Source organism: Taudactylus pleione, unplaced genomic scaffold, assembly GCF_031769625.1.
Source record: "Taudactylus pleione unplaced genomic scaffold, aTauple2 ptg000296l, whole genome shotgun sequence".
NCBI classification, from domain to species: Eukaryota; Metazoa; Chordata; class Amphibia; order Anura; family Myobatrachidae; genus Taudactylus; species Taudactylus pleione.
In genome coordinates, this window is record NW_028284698.1 from 6,865,655 (window position 1) to 6,880,550 (window position 14,896).

Genomic DNA, 14,896 nt, shown 5'->3' on the forward strand with positions numbered 1-14,896 from the left:
ACAGGATTTACTATTACTCCGATCTTTATTTCATTATTTATATATCATGGATATTTCCCTGACCTGGGATATCAGGAATATAATAATGGTTACTTATCTTACTCACCTTTTCTTACTGTTTACATAGTAACATCACAAGACAACATTATAAATCACGTGATGACGATGATGGCCATCATTATAAAGATCCAAATAAATAACTAAGAACTCCTTGTTATCCCCTCATAATGTGTAACCAGCACCAGTGCTATAGCCAGGACTTGGTACAGCTAAAGCAGAGGGACCACCAGGGGGTGTGGGGATTAGCTCTCTGCTTTGTTGGGTCACCAGTGATCTTGCAGATACAACTGTAACAACATAATCACATGTGAGAGCCTGAAGTCTCACTAAGAGATCTCTGACAATGGCTAGTGGGCCTGACTCAGAGATGTACACAATGCCGATGTTTCCGCAAGTGGAGTGATTATTTGCCACTACGCAGGTATCACGGTACATTACCGTAGTCACACGTTGCCAGTTATTATTCACAGTGTAATTGGCAGGCAGGGAGCATGTGGAGGTGGCAACTGGAAGTGTTGGCTAAAAACACAAGTGTGTCTCGTCCATTTAGGGGCGTGTCACTTCCTGCCTCTGTGATCCCGTACACAGGTAATATGGTTCTGGCGGCTTAGTTATGGAACATTCTGAGTGGCAATAGACTCTCTCAAGGAGTCAATGTTTGCCTGATCAGCGTCCGATGCTGCGTATGTGTATGCAGTTGCGGATAGCTCTGAAGGCGTCTCCATACAAGTTCTGGCCACTGGTGCATTAGCATATGTTCTCACACCCACAGCTAGCTGGGGCAGCAATATCTATGAATCAAGCCCAGTGTTGCCTAATCCTCCATTTGTTTAAAGGGATAATGACAATAGATACAAACTGGTACTCACATCCTATCTGACTCCTGGAAGTGGTCACCGTGCCCTTTATACACCCTATTTCCTATTTCCCATTCATATCTAAAGTCTGTAGACTGTGAGTAAAATCAGTATCGCATTCCATGAAATTGTTTCCTGGCTTCTATTGTGGCTCCATGTGATTTATGGAATCGGTATGAAATACCGCCGGCCGCATGGCCGACAAAAGCAGGGTTCCCGGCAGCGGAAGCCCGACAGCGCTGGAAATCCCGATCGTCGCGAAGGTAAGTATAAACTAACCTAACCTAACCCCTTAACCCTCCTTAGGGGTGCCTAACCCTAACCTTCCCCAAAGTGCCTAACCCTAATCCCCCCTCTCAGTGCCTAATCCTAACCCCCCCTTCCCCGCTGCCTAAACCTAAGTCCCCCCGGGGGGGTTACCTAACCCTAAGTCCCCCCCAGGGGTGCCTAACCCTCCCTCCCCCTGGCCTAACTCTCCTGAGGGGGTGCCTAACCCTAAGTCCCCCCCGGGTGCCCTAAACCCCTAAACCTAACCCCCCCGCGCGGCGCGCGGCATCGGGGAAATGTCAGGCGTCTACATCTAGACGCCCGGCATTTCACCCCCGCCGGGATATGACAGTCGGGATGCCGGCTGTCGGTATTAAGGCAGCCAGTTTCCCAATGGTATACCTGATTTATTGCATCTACATATATATAAAACTAGACTATTTTGTTATTACTTACATTGTATATTTTTATTAATTTTGTTATTTATTAAAAGTTGTCAAATAAAAAAGTTGAAACATAACAAAGGTTAAAATGCTGTTATACAGAAGCTACTGGACGAGAGCTACCTACACACTAAACAATTATTGGACCAATTTGCGAACAATGGGTGATTGGCATTATTTATTGTATTGTGTGTATGAATGATCGTTTCAGCGTTTCACCAATAAAACAGTTAGATAACACATTCCTTCCATTATCTCAGTGGTTCCCAAACTTTTTTGAAACGTGGCGCCCTAGAGTATCAGAATTGTTTTCACGGCACCCCTAAGTCAAAAGTAATTGAGAAAATCAGAAGAAAAATGTAAAGTAGTAAAATGAAGTGAATTGTGCATTCACAACCTGTCATCCTTAGGTTCAGTTATATGGTGGTGGACAGGTTTGCCCTTCTGTTTGTCCACATATTAACATTACATTGACCGCTGCAAGTGTCCCAAGGCACCCCAGGGTGCCACAGCGCACAGTTTGGGAACCACTGTATTATCTGATCTGTCAGTCAAGAATGAAAATCTCGGCCTCAATTTCCTGTTATGAAGCAGTGTGTGTGCATTCTCAATAACCTGCCATACTTCCTATGTTCTCCTGTCACAATGTCATCATCCCTGTGAGTGGACTTATGCATAATCATTGTGGTGTGGTGACAAATCTGTAGCTTCTATGAGAAAATTGCATATTGTGTAGCACAGATATTGGGGCTTTCAATTTTCGGAAAAATTCCCCCATTCCTCGTCCCGATCAAAGAAATCTGACAGTGTGTAGCTATCTGTAGCCTGTCCACACATGTACAATCCATTCAATCTGATTGCTTCTTACAGGATTGTTAATCAAGAGAGTATGGAAAATAATAAATTCAATGAATCAAATGTTGATAGTTACTTCAATCAATAATCTGATTGGTTTAGGTGAGAATGCTCTATCCAAAATGATTGTGTTATATCTTATGGGGCCCATACATCGGCGACGGATTGCCGCGATCCTGCAACCCAGCATCGCAGGATCGCAGAAATCCAACATGTTGGATTTCGGCAATTTGACGATCGCGATCAAAAAAATGATCGCAGTTGTAAAATAGCTGACATTTTACAAGTGAAATGTCTGCGATCCGGCGATGGATCGAAGAACATCGATAGTGGGCGATCGGAAATTTCCGATGTATGGTCACCTTAAGTTTGTGTATTGCAGTTATATCACTACAGTCTTGCAGACGTCTATCTTCTATTAGATACATATTGTGATGTCTATGAATCTATCACTCATTTTTAATTTATCACCAGATAAACACAATCTTATGGTGGGTACACACTACACGATATTCTCCCTGAGCGATATCGTGTAGTGTTGTCCCCGGCAGGCTGTGCTCAATGTCGTTCATGACATTGAGCACAGCCGCTGAACAATATCATTAACGATATCGTTCAGCGCCGGGCTCTCTCCCCCATTCCCTGACATGCAGCAACCTGACAAGATCATCAGGTTGGCCTGCATGTCAGCCCGATGAACGATGATGACGTACGACCCACGGGAACGCGCGTCGTCGTCATCGTTCATCTTTTTGGGGTTAAAAATGGACGATAAAGTGGACGACTGAACGATAACGATATCGTTCTGTCGTCCACTTTATCGCCCAGTGTGTACGCACCATTAGTGTAATGTGTCTACAGTACACATTGCCTATAAATACATTGTGACATCTTGCTGCACGGCTGCAATGGTGCTTTTTATCAGGAGACAACACGTGCTGGTCTCAGCTTTCAGTTTTCCTAGTGAGGAGAAAACATTGCCATGTACAGTATGTGTCAGTGTAGAGACAGATTCAATTATCCGCAGGACTTACCACATGCCTGCAGCTCCTGGGTTTAATGCTCAGAGCTATTTAATTACTTATCAATATCCACCAGCAGTAAGCCCGCAGCTCATTTATAGCACGTCTAATTTGAGATGGTAAAAGCAGCTGAATGACAGCTGTAATAGGAATATTACAAATGTCCTCTGCTGATATGGAAACTGTTGTATGAAATCTCAGTTTACTTTCCTCGTTATTGGATAGTTTGTAGGTGTAATGTACAGGTGTTCTTACAGTGTGCCTTTTGTAGCCATATTGCCTTACACCAGGCTTCTCTATGATATGTGAGTAGTTACATGAGTAACAGTAGGAAATCCTGTGCACCTCACCTCAGGAGCGATGTAGCCAGGTGTTCCTGCGTATCCATTGGCTGTTCTGTCTCCCAGCATGTTTTCAATTGCAAGACCGAAGTCTGCAATCTTCAGATGACCCGTTTCAGCAACTAGAATGTTTTCAGGCTTGAGGTCTCTGTGAAGAAAATACAATCTTTGTATGCACTATGCATATATTATTTTAATACGTTAAATAATGTTAAACTTTAAATGTGTACATTCTAAATATTAGTAGTTTTGAATGTAGGTTTAGGAGCAATGACTAGACTGCCAGCACCTATGGTAACTTTTAAATTAGTGTCCATATGATCCCACTATTTTACATTTATATGGGTTCAGCAGAATTCTGTTAACCATTTTGCTGCTAAGGACGAGTGGGACTCTCCCTAACTACTGCATAGGTTCAAAGTGGGGTGTGGGACTTACCTAACATTCCCCTCTTAGGGCTATTTCACACACGCCGGTGTTCACCGGCCGGCAGAAAAAAAATTTTTTTTGCTGTGTATTAATTTTAATACAGCCTTAAAATAGATGGGTCTGTTTAGACGGCACGGACACAGCGCGGTCATCATGTTACAGATGGGAATATCCACTGACAAAGATGGCTGCCGTCCGTGCCGTCACTGCCAGTCATATATATATGTTACAATGTTTCCTTTCACACACACCAGCCGGCTTTTCTGAGCTTGTACTGGCGTGTGTGAAATAGCCCTTATAGTTGATGTGGCTTGGACCTGTGAGGGGGTGGGGCATGATTATGTCATCTTTTTGTCCTGTGATGTCATTAAGTGTCATTACCCTTCCAGGTCAAACAATAAAGAACTTTTTGAAAGCTACAAGATTGGGGAGAGAGCATTACAAGTGCTCTATCTCCTCTCTCCTGGAATCCATAGACTAAGGGGAAGAGAATCTTCCCATTCAAATGATGTGACCCCATAGAAGTTATTTTGTGGTGATCATGTGTGATTACCAGAGAACACATCTGGGCAGTCTGCTCTGTCGGCTCCTCTTCTATGGCAGGAGCCGGGTGCTGAAGGAGAATGTCACACTGCAGCACCCCATTCCTGTCACTGCAGAGGAGCCGGCATTTTGGTGTCACACCCTCCGAGGGTGACACCTGGGTGCGGGCCACACCCCCTTCATGACACCACTGTTTCTGTACAAGTGTTTTAGGGCCCTATTTATGAATGATGTATAACCCCTTTAGTGCTTGCTAAAGGGTTATGTCATCCTTTCTGTATCCAACAAACAGCAGTAATCTAAGATTACCGCTGTATGTCACAGCATCGTTCTCGCCATCTTGAGAAGGCGAGAACGATGTGGTCCCCACTGATGGAAATGGGGACCTAGCGCTGCCTTTCCGGCTTCAGCAAAGATTTCCAGGCACTGCCGGGTCTCAGACAGGTGAATGTGTCATGCACATATACAAACGGACCATCGGGGAGCCCGTCGCTGGCAGTGTTATGCTGCCAGCAGCTAAGCAGAGGACCTTGCCAATGAGGAGGACTCCGCTGGCCCTCACTGGAGGGGGAAGTATTGATATATACTAGTGCCATTTTCATTTGTATCGCAGTGATACTAAATGAAAAATGTCGCTGGTATTAAGATTCGTTCTTAAATAGGGCCCTTAAGGCCATATTCAATTTGACGTAATTTTCGCCTGTTTCATTTATCCCTGCATTCAATTTCAAAGACTTTTCGCCGGTGTGAAAAGTCTTTGTAAAAAATCGGGAATAAGTTTTCGCCACAGAATAGGTGGCAAATAAAAGTGCAGGATTGAGGTTTAGGGATGCAGGCTTTAAAAAAATAGCCTGCACCCCTGTGAATGTCCCCTAAAAGTAATTTGTGTCAAAAAAAGTTTTTTAAAAAAATCAGGACACCCCAAAAAATTATCTTTAATTTTGGGGGTAAAAAAAAAATAGGGAACAAACTTCTCAAATAGCAAAATTGATTCCAGAGGGGTTCCAAAGTATGCGGCAGGTGTTTTCTTCATTGTGGGTAGTAGCAGCAGATGCATTTTTTAAGAATTTTGAAAAATCAGTTTAGAGACTTAAAAATATGCTTGAACCCATTTTCATGTACCCCAAATTTGATAGGCATAGTTATTTTCCCCCAAAAAAAATAGTTAAATGCTTTTCTGCATCACCTTCTTCAAAGCCGCACCTGCCGCGGCTATTTAAAAACCTGACTTCACTTCAGCAGGCAAAAATGGGGGTACCAATAGTGATCCCCCATGTCAGGACATCTTTAAGGGGAGTGTCAGGATGATTGCCCGAAAATTGTCAGGACCGTTCGCCTCTTCCAGTTTCGCCGAGTCCCGTTTTCGCGTCCTTACAAATTAAATACGGGGATACGAGGGCACGATCGTGATACTTTTCCGCCTACAGAACAGGCGAAGGAGGTGAAAAGTTTGGCAGGCGAAAAGTCTGGACTTTTCGCATCAAATTGGGCCTTACTCTTTTAATTTAATGTAAAGATGAAGGGGCTTTAATGTTTTATTACTCTTCCTCAGAGGTCCTCTCCAGTAGTGTTAGACATGTGCAGTAAGAGTGTGACATCCCTGTATTACAGAAGAGAGTTACGCCCTTAAGCAAACAGAAAGGCATAGTTGCCAACTTCTATATTTTCCTCCCCTCGCGGTAATTTGCAGCTAAAAAGTTACCGCTAGGAAGTGGACAGAATGCGGGAGAAGTGCCTACACTTCCAGGGATGCAGGGGGTTACCCGAAAAATCGTGAGCCTCCCGCAGGTCCCGGGAGGGTAGGCAAGTATGCAGAAAGGATATCCAAAACTCAGCATGTAGACTGCTATGGAGTTACCCTGACAATGCCTGATATGAGGGGGCCATAACCAATACAGTCCCACATCAGGCAGCTGAGAAGCTTCTGGAAAGAACCTCTGAATAATGTGAGTACAATTTTTTTAAAAACTCTCCTCACCCACAAATCCCAGTAACAGAATAAATGACTTGTGCAGAGAGATCCTATATGTGTTCTGAGAATACAGAGTGAGCATTACTGTGTAAGGGACGCAGTGTGTAAGATGTAGGTGGAAATATCGGCAAAGAATAAAAGTATAACATGTAAACATTCTGCATAATACAATCCATACTTATATAACGTCATTATACTATTGTTATGTTGTAGATATATAATTACCGATGGACTATGCCCTTGGAATGGAGGTATTGTACCCCACATACAATCTCCGCTCCATAGAACCTGGTAGAAAGAAAATAAGTTAATGTTTCATTGTTAGGATGGTCACATAATGCCAACACTCATATTTTTTTATGACAATGTCTCTGACATATGTTTTATATTTACTAATTTCTCTTTGGTGATCCCTATCACTAATCTAACTGTATTCATAAGATTGGCCAACTTGCACACCCCCAGGCAAATAGCACCTTTCTATGTGATAAGCTCCACCCCAGCTCTATCCTATTTGGATGGTGTTATACCCATGTGTCCTTCTCCCTGCATCTGACAGCTGCCTCCTTTCCTATATAAAGCTGACTTGCCCCCTGTTCTCTCTGACCTGCCTAATGCAGCCCAGCCAGAGATCTGGCAACAACAGTGAGATCAGAATCTCCTCCAAACACATGTGGTGAGTAATATATGTATACATTACTATAGGGACATTCCTCATCAAGTGACCAATGCAAATTACCTTACTGTTTACTTTTATGCTCAGCACACATTTATTACTATAAGAGTGTGTCCCAAATATATATCTCATGTAGCTTCTGCTTTATAAGTGTTTGACAATGTAAAAATGTGGGTAATATTGGCATTGGTGAGCATATGATTCTGAGTGGGACCCAGCCGCATCCGTGTGTGCGTCTTTTGGTGGTCGCCCATCTACGACTTTATGCCAATGATGCTACAAAGTCCTCCCTGGTGTACTCTTGTGCCTACGAATGTGCAAGGACTAAGACACCAACTGTCAGTGCCCGTAGATGCTGAATTACCAATTGGTCGTACCACTGACACTGGCACCAGCCCTATGGCAGATGCAGTTTCCCCATCCGAGTACGGCCTCCTATATGAGCGGGCTGAGCTAGCAATTTATGACTTTTAAGGCCCATCGACAGCCTGTTTGAATACTTATTTTGATATTATCCCCGGGAGTTTTTCTATATGTATAAGTGTAATTATTATTAATATAATTAAAAATATATTTATACTATCCAAGTGTTTTCCTGTTTGATACACCAGTGCCTGGCATAATTCTCCTTGTATAAGTGGTTAAGAGTCTGTGTATACAACCACTTTCAATGAGACACCCATGGTACACCCATGACACGCCCATGACAGGGACCATCTCTGTGTATGCTCTAAGCCACCCCCCTGTCACCACCCAGGAAAACCCACTACATTTTAAGCACATTTCTGAGACTGTGCCTCCCGTGTGCTTCAATTGTAGCTCTGACCCTGTGCGCACACTATCTGGGCACGTGAGCAGTGTGACATAAATTCATGCACAGCATAAAGAAATCGTCAGTGCATGCAACTCAGAGTCAGGCCCTTCATTTTCTTAGGTTAGGATAAAGATATTTAAAAAAACAAAAACATTTTGTTCAGAACAAAATATAATTTGTTATACCACATGGCTAGGTGTAAGGAGGAGAACATAGTATAATCTGTTAAACCACATGGCTAGGTGTAAGGAGGAGAACATAATATAATTTGTTATACCACATGGCTAGGTGTAAGAAGGAGAGCATAATATAATTTGTTATACCACATGACTAGGTGTAAGGAGGAGAACATAATATAATCTGTTATACCACATGACTAGGTGTAAGGAGGAGAACATAATATAATTTGTTATACCACATGGCTAGGTGTAAGGAGGAGAACATAACATAATCTGTTATACCACATGGCTAGGTGTAAGGAGGAGAACATAACATAATCTGTTATACCACATGGCTAGGTGTAAGGAGGAGAACAAAATATAATCTGTTATACCACATGACTAGGCGTAAGGAGGAGAACATAATATAATTTGTTATACCACATGGCTAGGTGTAAGGAGGAGAACATAACATAATCTGTTATACCACATGGCTAGGCGTAAGGAGGAGAACATAATATAATCTGTTATACCACATGGCTAGGTGTAAGGAGGAGAACATAACATAATCTGATATACCACATGGCTAGGTGTAAGGAGGAGAGCATAATATAATCTGTTATACCACATGGCTAGGTGTAAGGAGGAGAACATAACATAATCTGATATACCACATGGCTAGGTGTAAGGAGGAGAATATAATTTGTTATACTACATGGCTAGGTGTAAGGAGGAGAATATAATTTGTTATACCACATGACTAGGTGTAAGGAGGAGAACATAATATAATATGTTATACCACATGGCTAGGTGTAAGGAGGAGAACATAATATAATCTGTTATACCACATGGCTAGGTGTAAGGATGAGAACATAATATAATCTGATACACCACATGACTAGGTGTAAGGAGGAGAACATAACATAATCTTATACCACATGGCTATGGCTAGGTGTAAGGAGGAGAACATAATATAATCTGATACACCACATGACTAGGTGTAAGGAGGAGAACATAATATAATCTGATACACCACATGACTAGGTGTAAGGAGGAGAACATAATATAATCTGTTATACCACATGACTAGGTGTAAGGAGGAGAACATAATATAATTTGTTATACCACATGGCTAGGTGTAAGGAGAACATAATATAATCTGTTATACCACATGACTAGATGTAAGGAGGAGAACATAATATAGTTATACCACATGACTAGGGAGTCTATTTACTAAGCAGTGTTAGGAGACAGAGTGAAAAGTGATAAGGTGCCATCCAATCAGCTCCCAACTGTCATTTTTCAAACACAGCCTGTGAGATGACAGTTGGGAGCTGATTGGCTGGCACCTTATCACTTTTCACTCTGTCTCCTAACACTGCTTAGTAAATAGACCCCTAGGTGTAAGGAGGAGAACATAATATAATCTGTTATACCACATAACTAGGTGTAAGGAGGAGAACATAACATAATCTGTTATACCACATGGCTAGGTGTAAGGAGGAGAACAAAATATAATCTGTTATACCACATGGCTAGGTGAAAGGAGGAGAACATAACATAATCTGTTATACCACATGACTAGGTGTAAGGAGGAGAACATAACATAATCTGATACACCACATGGCTAGGTGTAAGGAGGAAAACATAATATAATCTGTTATACCACATGACTAGATGTAAGTAGGAGAACATTTCATAGTCACAGATGCAAACATTGAAAAGCAGATTTCCTAAAAAATAATGTTTTAAAATTTCCAAAAAGATTGATGTTTTAAGATTGTCCACATACAATTTCAAGAATCTCAACACAATCTTATATTTTTAGCGATGTGTGTTTATATTAGAACATGTCTGATGTTGCACTATATTGTAGTCACTTATCAAATATTTATTTGCAATTGCAATGAGAACTGGAGCAAGGCCCTACCCACCCTCCCCTCACAGCTCTCACTGGCTGCCACATACACAGCCTCTCACCCCCTCTAGCAGTGTGAAGAGGGAGAAAGAGTAGGGGAGGAGAGAGAGTGAGTGAGAATGAGAGTGAGGGAAGAGAGATGTAGAGGTTGGAAGGGAGAGAGCGAGAAGGGAGAGGGGGAATGAGAGAGGAGGGGTTATAGAGGGAGGAAGGAGGGTAAGAGATATAGATGTAGGAGGGTGATAGAGAGAGAGAGTGTGAGAGAGAGAAGAGGGAGGAGAGGAGATGGAATGATGAGAGAGACATAGGAGGGGAATAGAGAGAGGAGGGGAAGCGAGAGAGGGGGGAGGAAGAAGAGAGATAGAGGAGAGGGAGAGAGAAAGAAAGAGAGAGAGGGGGGAGGAAGAAGAAAGATGAGAGGGAGAGAGAGAAAGAGAGAGAGGAGCGAGGTAGAGGGGGAAGAGAGAGATTCCATAGCCATTGTTATATTAGTAGTAGCGCCAACCAGATATATACTAGTGGTCAAGGAGGGACTCAATGACCAGGGTGACTGCAAGCAGCCCAACTCTACCCTCAGGTAGGCTGGGGTAAAACCGCATGTGGTTTAGGGGTTTGCAAACTGCTACACATTGGATGTAAAGTGAGTTTCAAACCACACCAATAGTAAATGCAACAGTTTGCTTCTGAAAACCACATCTGATGAGTAGTGGTTTTAAAAACACATACTAAACTACACCTTATTAAATCTTCCCTTTCATTTTGCTGACCATTATATTTATATACAGCTGGGTGCACACTGAAGTGATTTCGGGCCCAAATATAGCTTCCGGACAAATCGGAACAACATATCGGCAGGATTGTTTACTGTGTATGGCTAATCTACACGCTCCCGAGGTCGTTAGCGATATCTTCTGGTCGGCCATGCTGAATGGCCAACAGGACGATATCACATGTGGTGCCATGCAAAGTAACGAAGGACAGAACAAGGTATAATTTCGTCCCTCATTACATAGTTTTGATGTGTACCATGGATACGATATGTCGGCCCATCGGCTGCCATATTATCTGGGTACACATCGCTCCAGTGTGTATGTAGCATAAGACTTAGCTATGATCGGTGACATGTTTGCACACTTTGATAAAACAGCTTTACAATTATGTCACAGCTGTTATTCCAGGATAATATTACTGATATCCCTATTCTAAGATATAACACAGATGTAATTTATGTGTTATCTATTTCTATACATCAGATGAAAACGTTCATTAAGTCCATCCTCTATCTAGTTGTGTTTACAAGATATCATTCTATATCCTCACCTTGCACTGGGGATGTCAAGGCGGCCTTCCCTTGTGAGGAGCTGATGGAAATCCCCACCACATGCGTACTCCATGCCAAGAAGCACATGCTCCTGTTTATGGAAGAAGCAGTAGTATCATTACACATGTCGGGGAAGCCAGGAGGGAACAAATTGGACTGTGGGGAAATGTCATCTATTTACCAATAATAAATAAACAGAAATTATATGAGTTTTGCATTTTTAAAAATGTTTTTCCCTTATTTTCTCCTCTTGGGAATATAATGGACAGTCATAGGGAGGACAAGGAGAACATACAGTGGGTAGGAGAACTGGTAATAAGAAGTATCACACTGAATTAAAGCTCTATAGTGTTTTTACAGTGAAGTTCTTAATACATCACACCAGTAAAATGTTTATTTTTACAATGACAAATTAGAAAAGGAAATAAGTTGTCCTACATGCAAACATTGATAATAATTCAAGCATCTAAAGCAAAACATCACAATTAATGAGTAATTGCAGAAGGGCCACAAAACTACATTAGCATTAGAAGCTGTTATCAATGGCACCGATCCCCAATCTATGGGCCACATAGCACTGATCCCCAATCTATGGGCCACATAGCACTGATCCCCAATCTATGGGCTACATAACACAGACAAAGCCGCTCTTTTCTTCCTGCAGGAAGCAGGACAGATACATGGATACCTGGTCAGAAATACCGCTATCTCCCTGTAATTGTCCTTTCCTGCATGGTCCTGAGTCTGAGTTTGGCTTTCTGCAATCACCCACACAGCTGCAATAAGGCCTTTTATAAGTAATGTCAGTCACGCAGCAAGAATGAATGTGCTACACTGTGATATGCCCCCAGACCATTACTGTCCTAGAGCAGAGCATGGTTACCGCATGGGAGGACAGGTAAGTGATATATAGGGGAATGTGTTACTGCATAGTTGGGACATACTTGCCTAGTCTTGGTACCTGCGGGAGACTCACGATTTTTCAGGTAGTCCTCCCGCACCCTTGTAACAGTAGGCACTTCTCCCGAATCCCACCCACCCACTGACTTGTAAAGTTGGCAGATTGCGGAAAATTTTACCGCAAATCCACCGTCCGTCAGTAGGGGGCGGGGCTTTTTGACACAATTATATGATAAATGCATCATTTGGTCTGCCCCTATTCAAATTTGTGCGTTTCACAGCATTTTGTCATAATGGGACCTACTGATAGACATAGCGTGTCCCTGGCCATTACTGCCCACCTGCATCTCCTTTCTTGCTTCTCCCGGAGAGGACAATGTAAAAGTTATTTTTGTCTCCCTGGCCTTCGTTCAAAATTCCTCCAACACTTGGCTTCCTGGCTCTTAATATTCAAATGGGCTTGCAAGACCCATTTCTTCCTCAATGCTTTCCAGAGCTCATCCTAACCCACTACTCTATGCTCCTTCCTCACTAACTGGCCCATCTGTGTCACCCTTGTTTGTCTGACCCTCCCCTCAGAATGTAAGCTCTCACGAGCAGGGCCCTCTTTCCTCACGTGCTTCTTCTTGCCTTACTTTTACTTTCATTTACAATGGCACCTAAAACTTGGTTACTGACACCCTGCCGCTTATTTAGCTGTTATGCAGCATTGTTTATAAATCTTGTATTTGTCCTGCATTGTCTGTACTGTTAATAACTGTTGTCTTGTGTGCTCATTTGTTTCTGTACTTTGTAAGGCGCTGCGGCACCCTTGTGGGGCCATATAAATAAAGGATAATAATAATAATAATAATAATAATAATAATAATAAGTAGGTAAGTATGAGTTGGGAGGGGTGGAGAAGAAATACAAAATGTTACTGCAGTGAGGGAGGGGGAATGTCTTGCTACAGAGGTTAGGGAGGAATATGTTATAGCAGTGATGGTGGTATAATAAGTAACAGTGGCATAACTATAGAGGGTGCAAGTGGTGCGCTTGTTATGGGGCTCGGCGGCTTAGGGGGCCCGCCGGCCCCGCAAAGCAACCCCCTGCACCCAGGGCCAGTTCTATAATTAAACTGCATGGTACGCAGTCCGCAACCATGCTAATTTATTATTTAACACGAGGCAGCGAGCAGCTGAGCTTGGGGCGGGCCACGGGCATACTTACTGTCACTCATAGCTGCCTGAGCAGCACCGCAGTTGGCTGTTCCGCTGCTCGGCAGACCTGCCCCCTTTGCATGTAAGGGGGCACTGGTGACAATACAGGTCACAATGCAGATGAAGCACTTTTTATTAGGTCTCACTACCCGCAACGTTTACAAACTTAAATAGATACAAACTTGGGGGCCGTTCAGCCCTGCCTCCCCCCTCTGCTTATGTATGGCAGCCCGCTAGTGTGATATCATGGGGTCTTGCTGTGGTTGCCAGTGTGAGGAGCCGGCCAAGAAGCTGAGGCGCAGCAGCCAGTGACAGAGAGTTCACCAGCCAGACACCGGCAGTCAGACGGAACACTGCCTGACAGGGAAGCTGGAGATGAGGCAAGTGAGCTGTTGAACATAGACAGCTGCACAGGGGCGGGGTGGGCAGGACGGTACGTGAGGTCAAGACATTTACTAAGTCACTCACAATTGATCCCAGAGGGCTCTCATGCAGAACCCTGATAGTGACAGTCAGGACTGGTAGCTGCAGCTCAATAAAATGGTAATGAGGTCAGACAGAGAGATACAAGCAGCCTATTCACAAGGCAGCCTATGGTAACTGTGCAGAGCTCTGCCTGCACTGCATATTATCTCTTCCATCCTTAATTTATACCCACCCTTTTATCTTCTCTTGATTTGCTGATAGAGAGAGATATGTATCCGTATCCTCAGTCTCTCCACTAATGCTGCTATTTATCTTACTTTGATCCTCAATGGTCTTTCCTTCCTCTATGTGCCCCCTGATTCCTATTAGGAGTTGTGTCCCTTGCTTACCAATTAGGGGTTACACACAGGTGCAGCCAGACAATGCAGGAAGGATGGTTGAAGTGGATATGTTGTAAGGTAGAGGTTCCCAAACTTAGGGCCTCATTCAGACCAACTCGCGAGCGGCTGTCCACTCGCAAGAGGGTCGATGGTGTGCACTGCGCATGCGCACGATGGAGGGAGCTCCGTCGTGCGCATGCGCGAGATGCGACGAGCGAAGGACTTTCCTTCGCTCGTTGTGTCTGATCAAAGGGGGTGTGCTGTCGATGTTGATTGACAGCACACCCCCTTTGGTGGGCGTGCCGGGGGCGTGCC

General features: G+C 43.4%; 1 protein-coding gene across 5 annotated transcripts in view; it reads right to left on the reverse strand.

The window, feature by feature from the left end:
* The window catches only part of LOC148511682 (protein kinase C delta type-like), an 89,640-nt gene that overhangs the window by 12,766 nt on the left and 61,978 nt on the right, over positions 1 to 14,896 (reverse strand). For all 5 annotated transcript variants that reach the window (XM_088482820.1, XM_088482817.1, XM_088482818.1 and 2 more), the window contains 3 exons: positions 11,676 to 11,767; positions 7,015 to 7,077; positions 3,855 to 3,993 (listed from right to left, as the gene is read on the reverse strand). In XM_088482820.1, the coding sequence (XP_088338946.1) occupies positions 3,855 to 3,993; positions 7,015 to 7,077; positions 11,676 to 11,767 (294 nt within the window). The remainder of the gene's footprint in view (positions 1 to 3,854; positions 3,994 to 7,014; positions 7,078 to 11,675; positions 11,768 to 14,896) is intronic.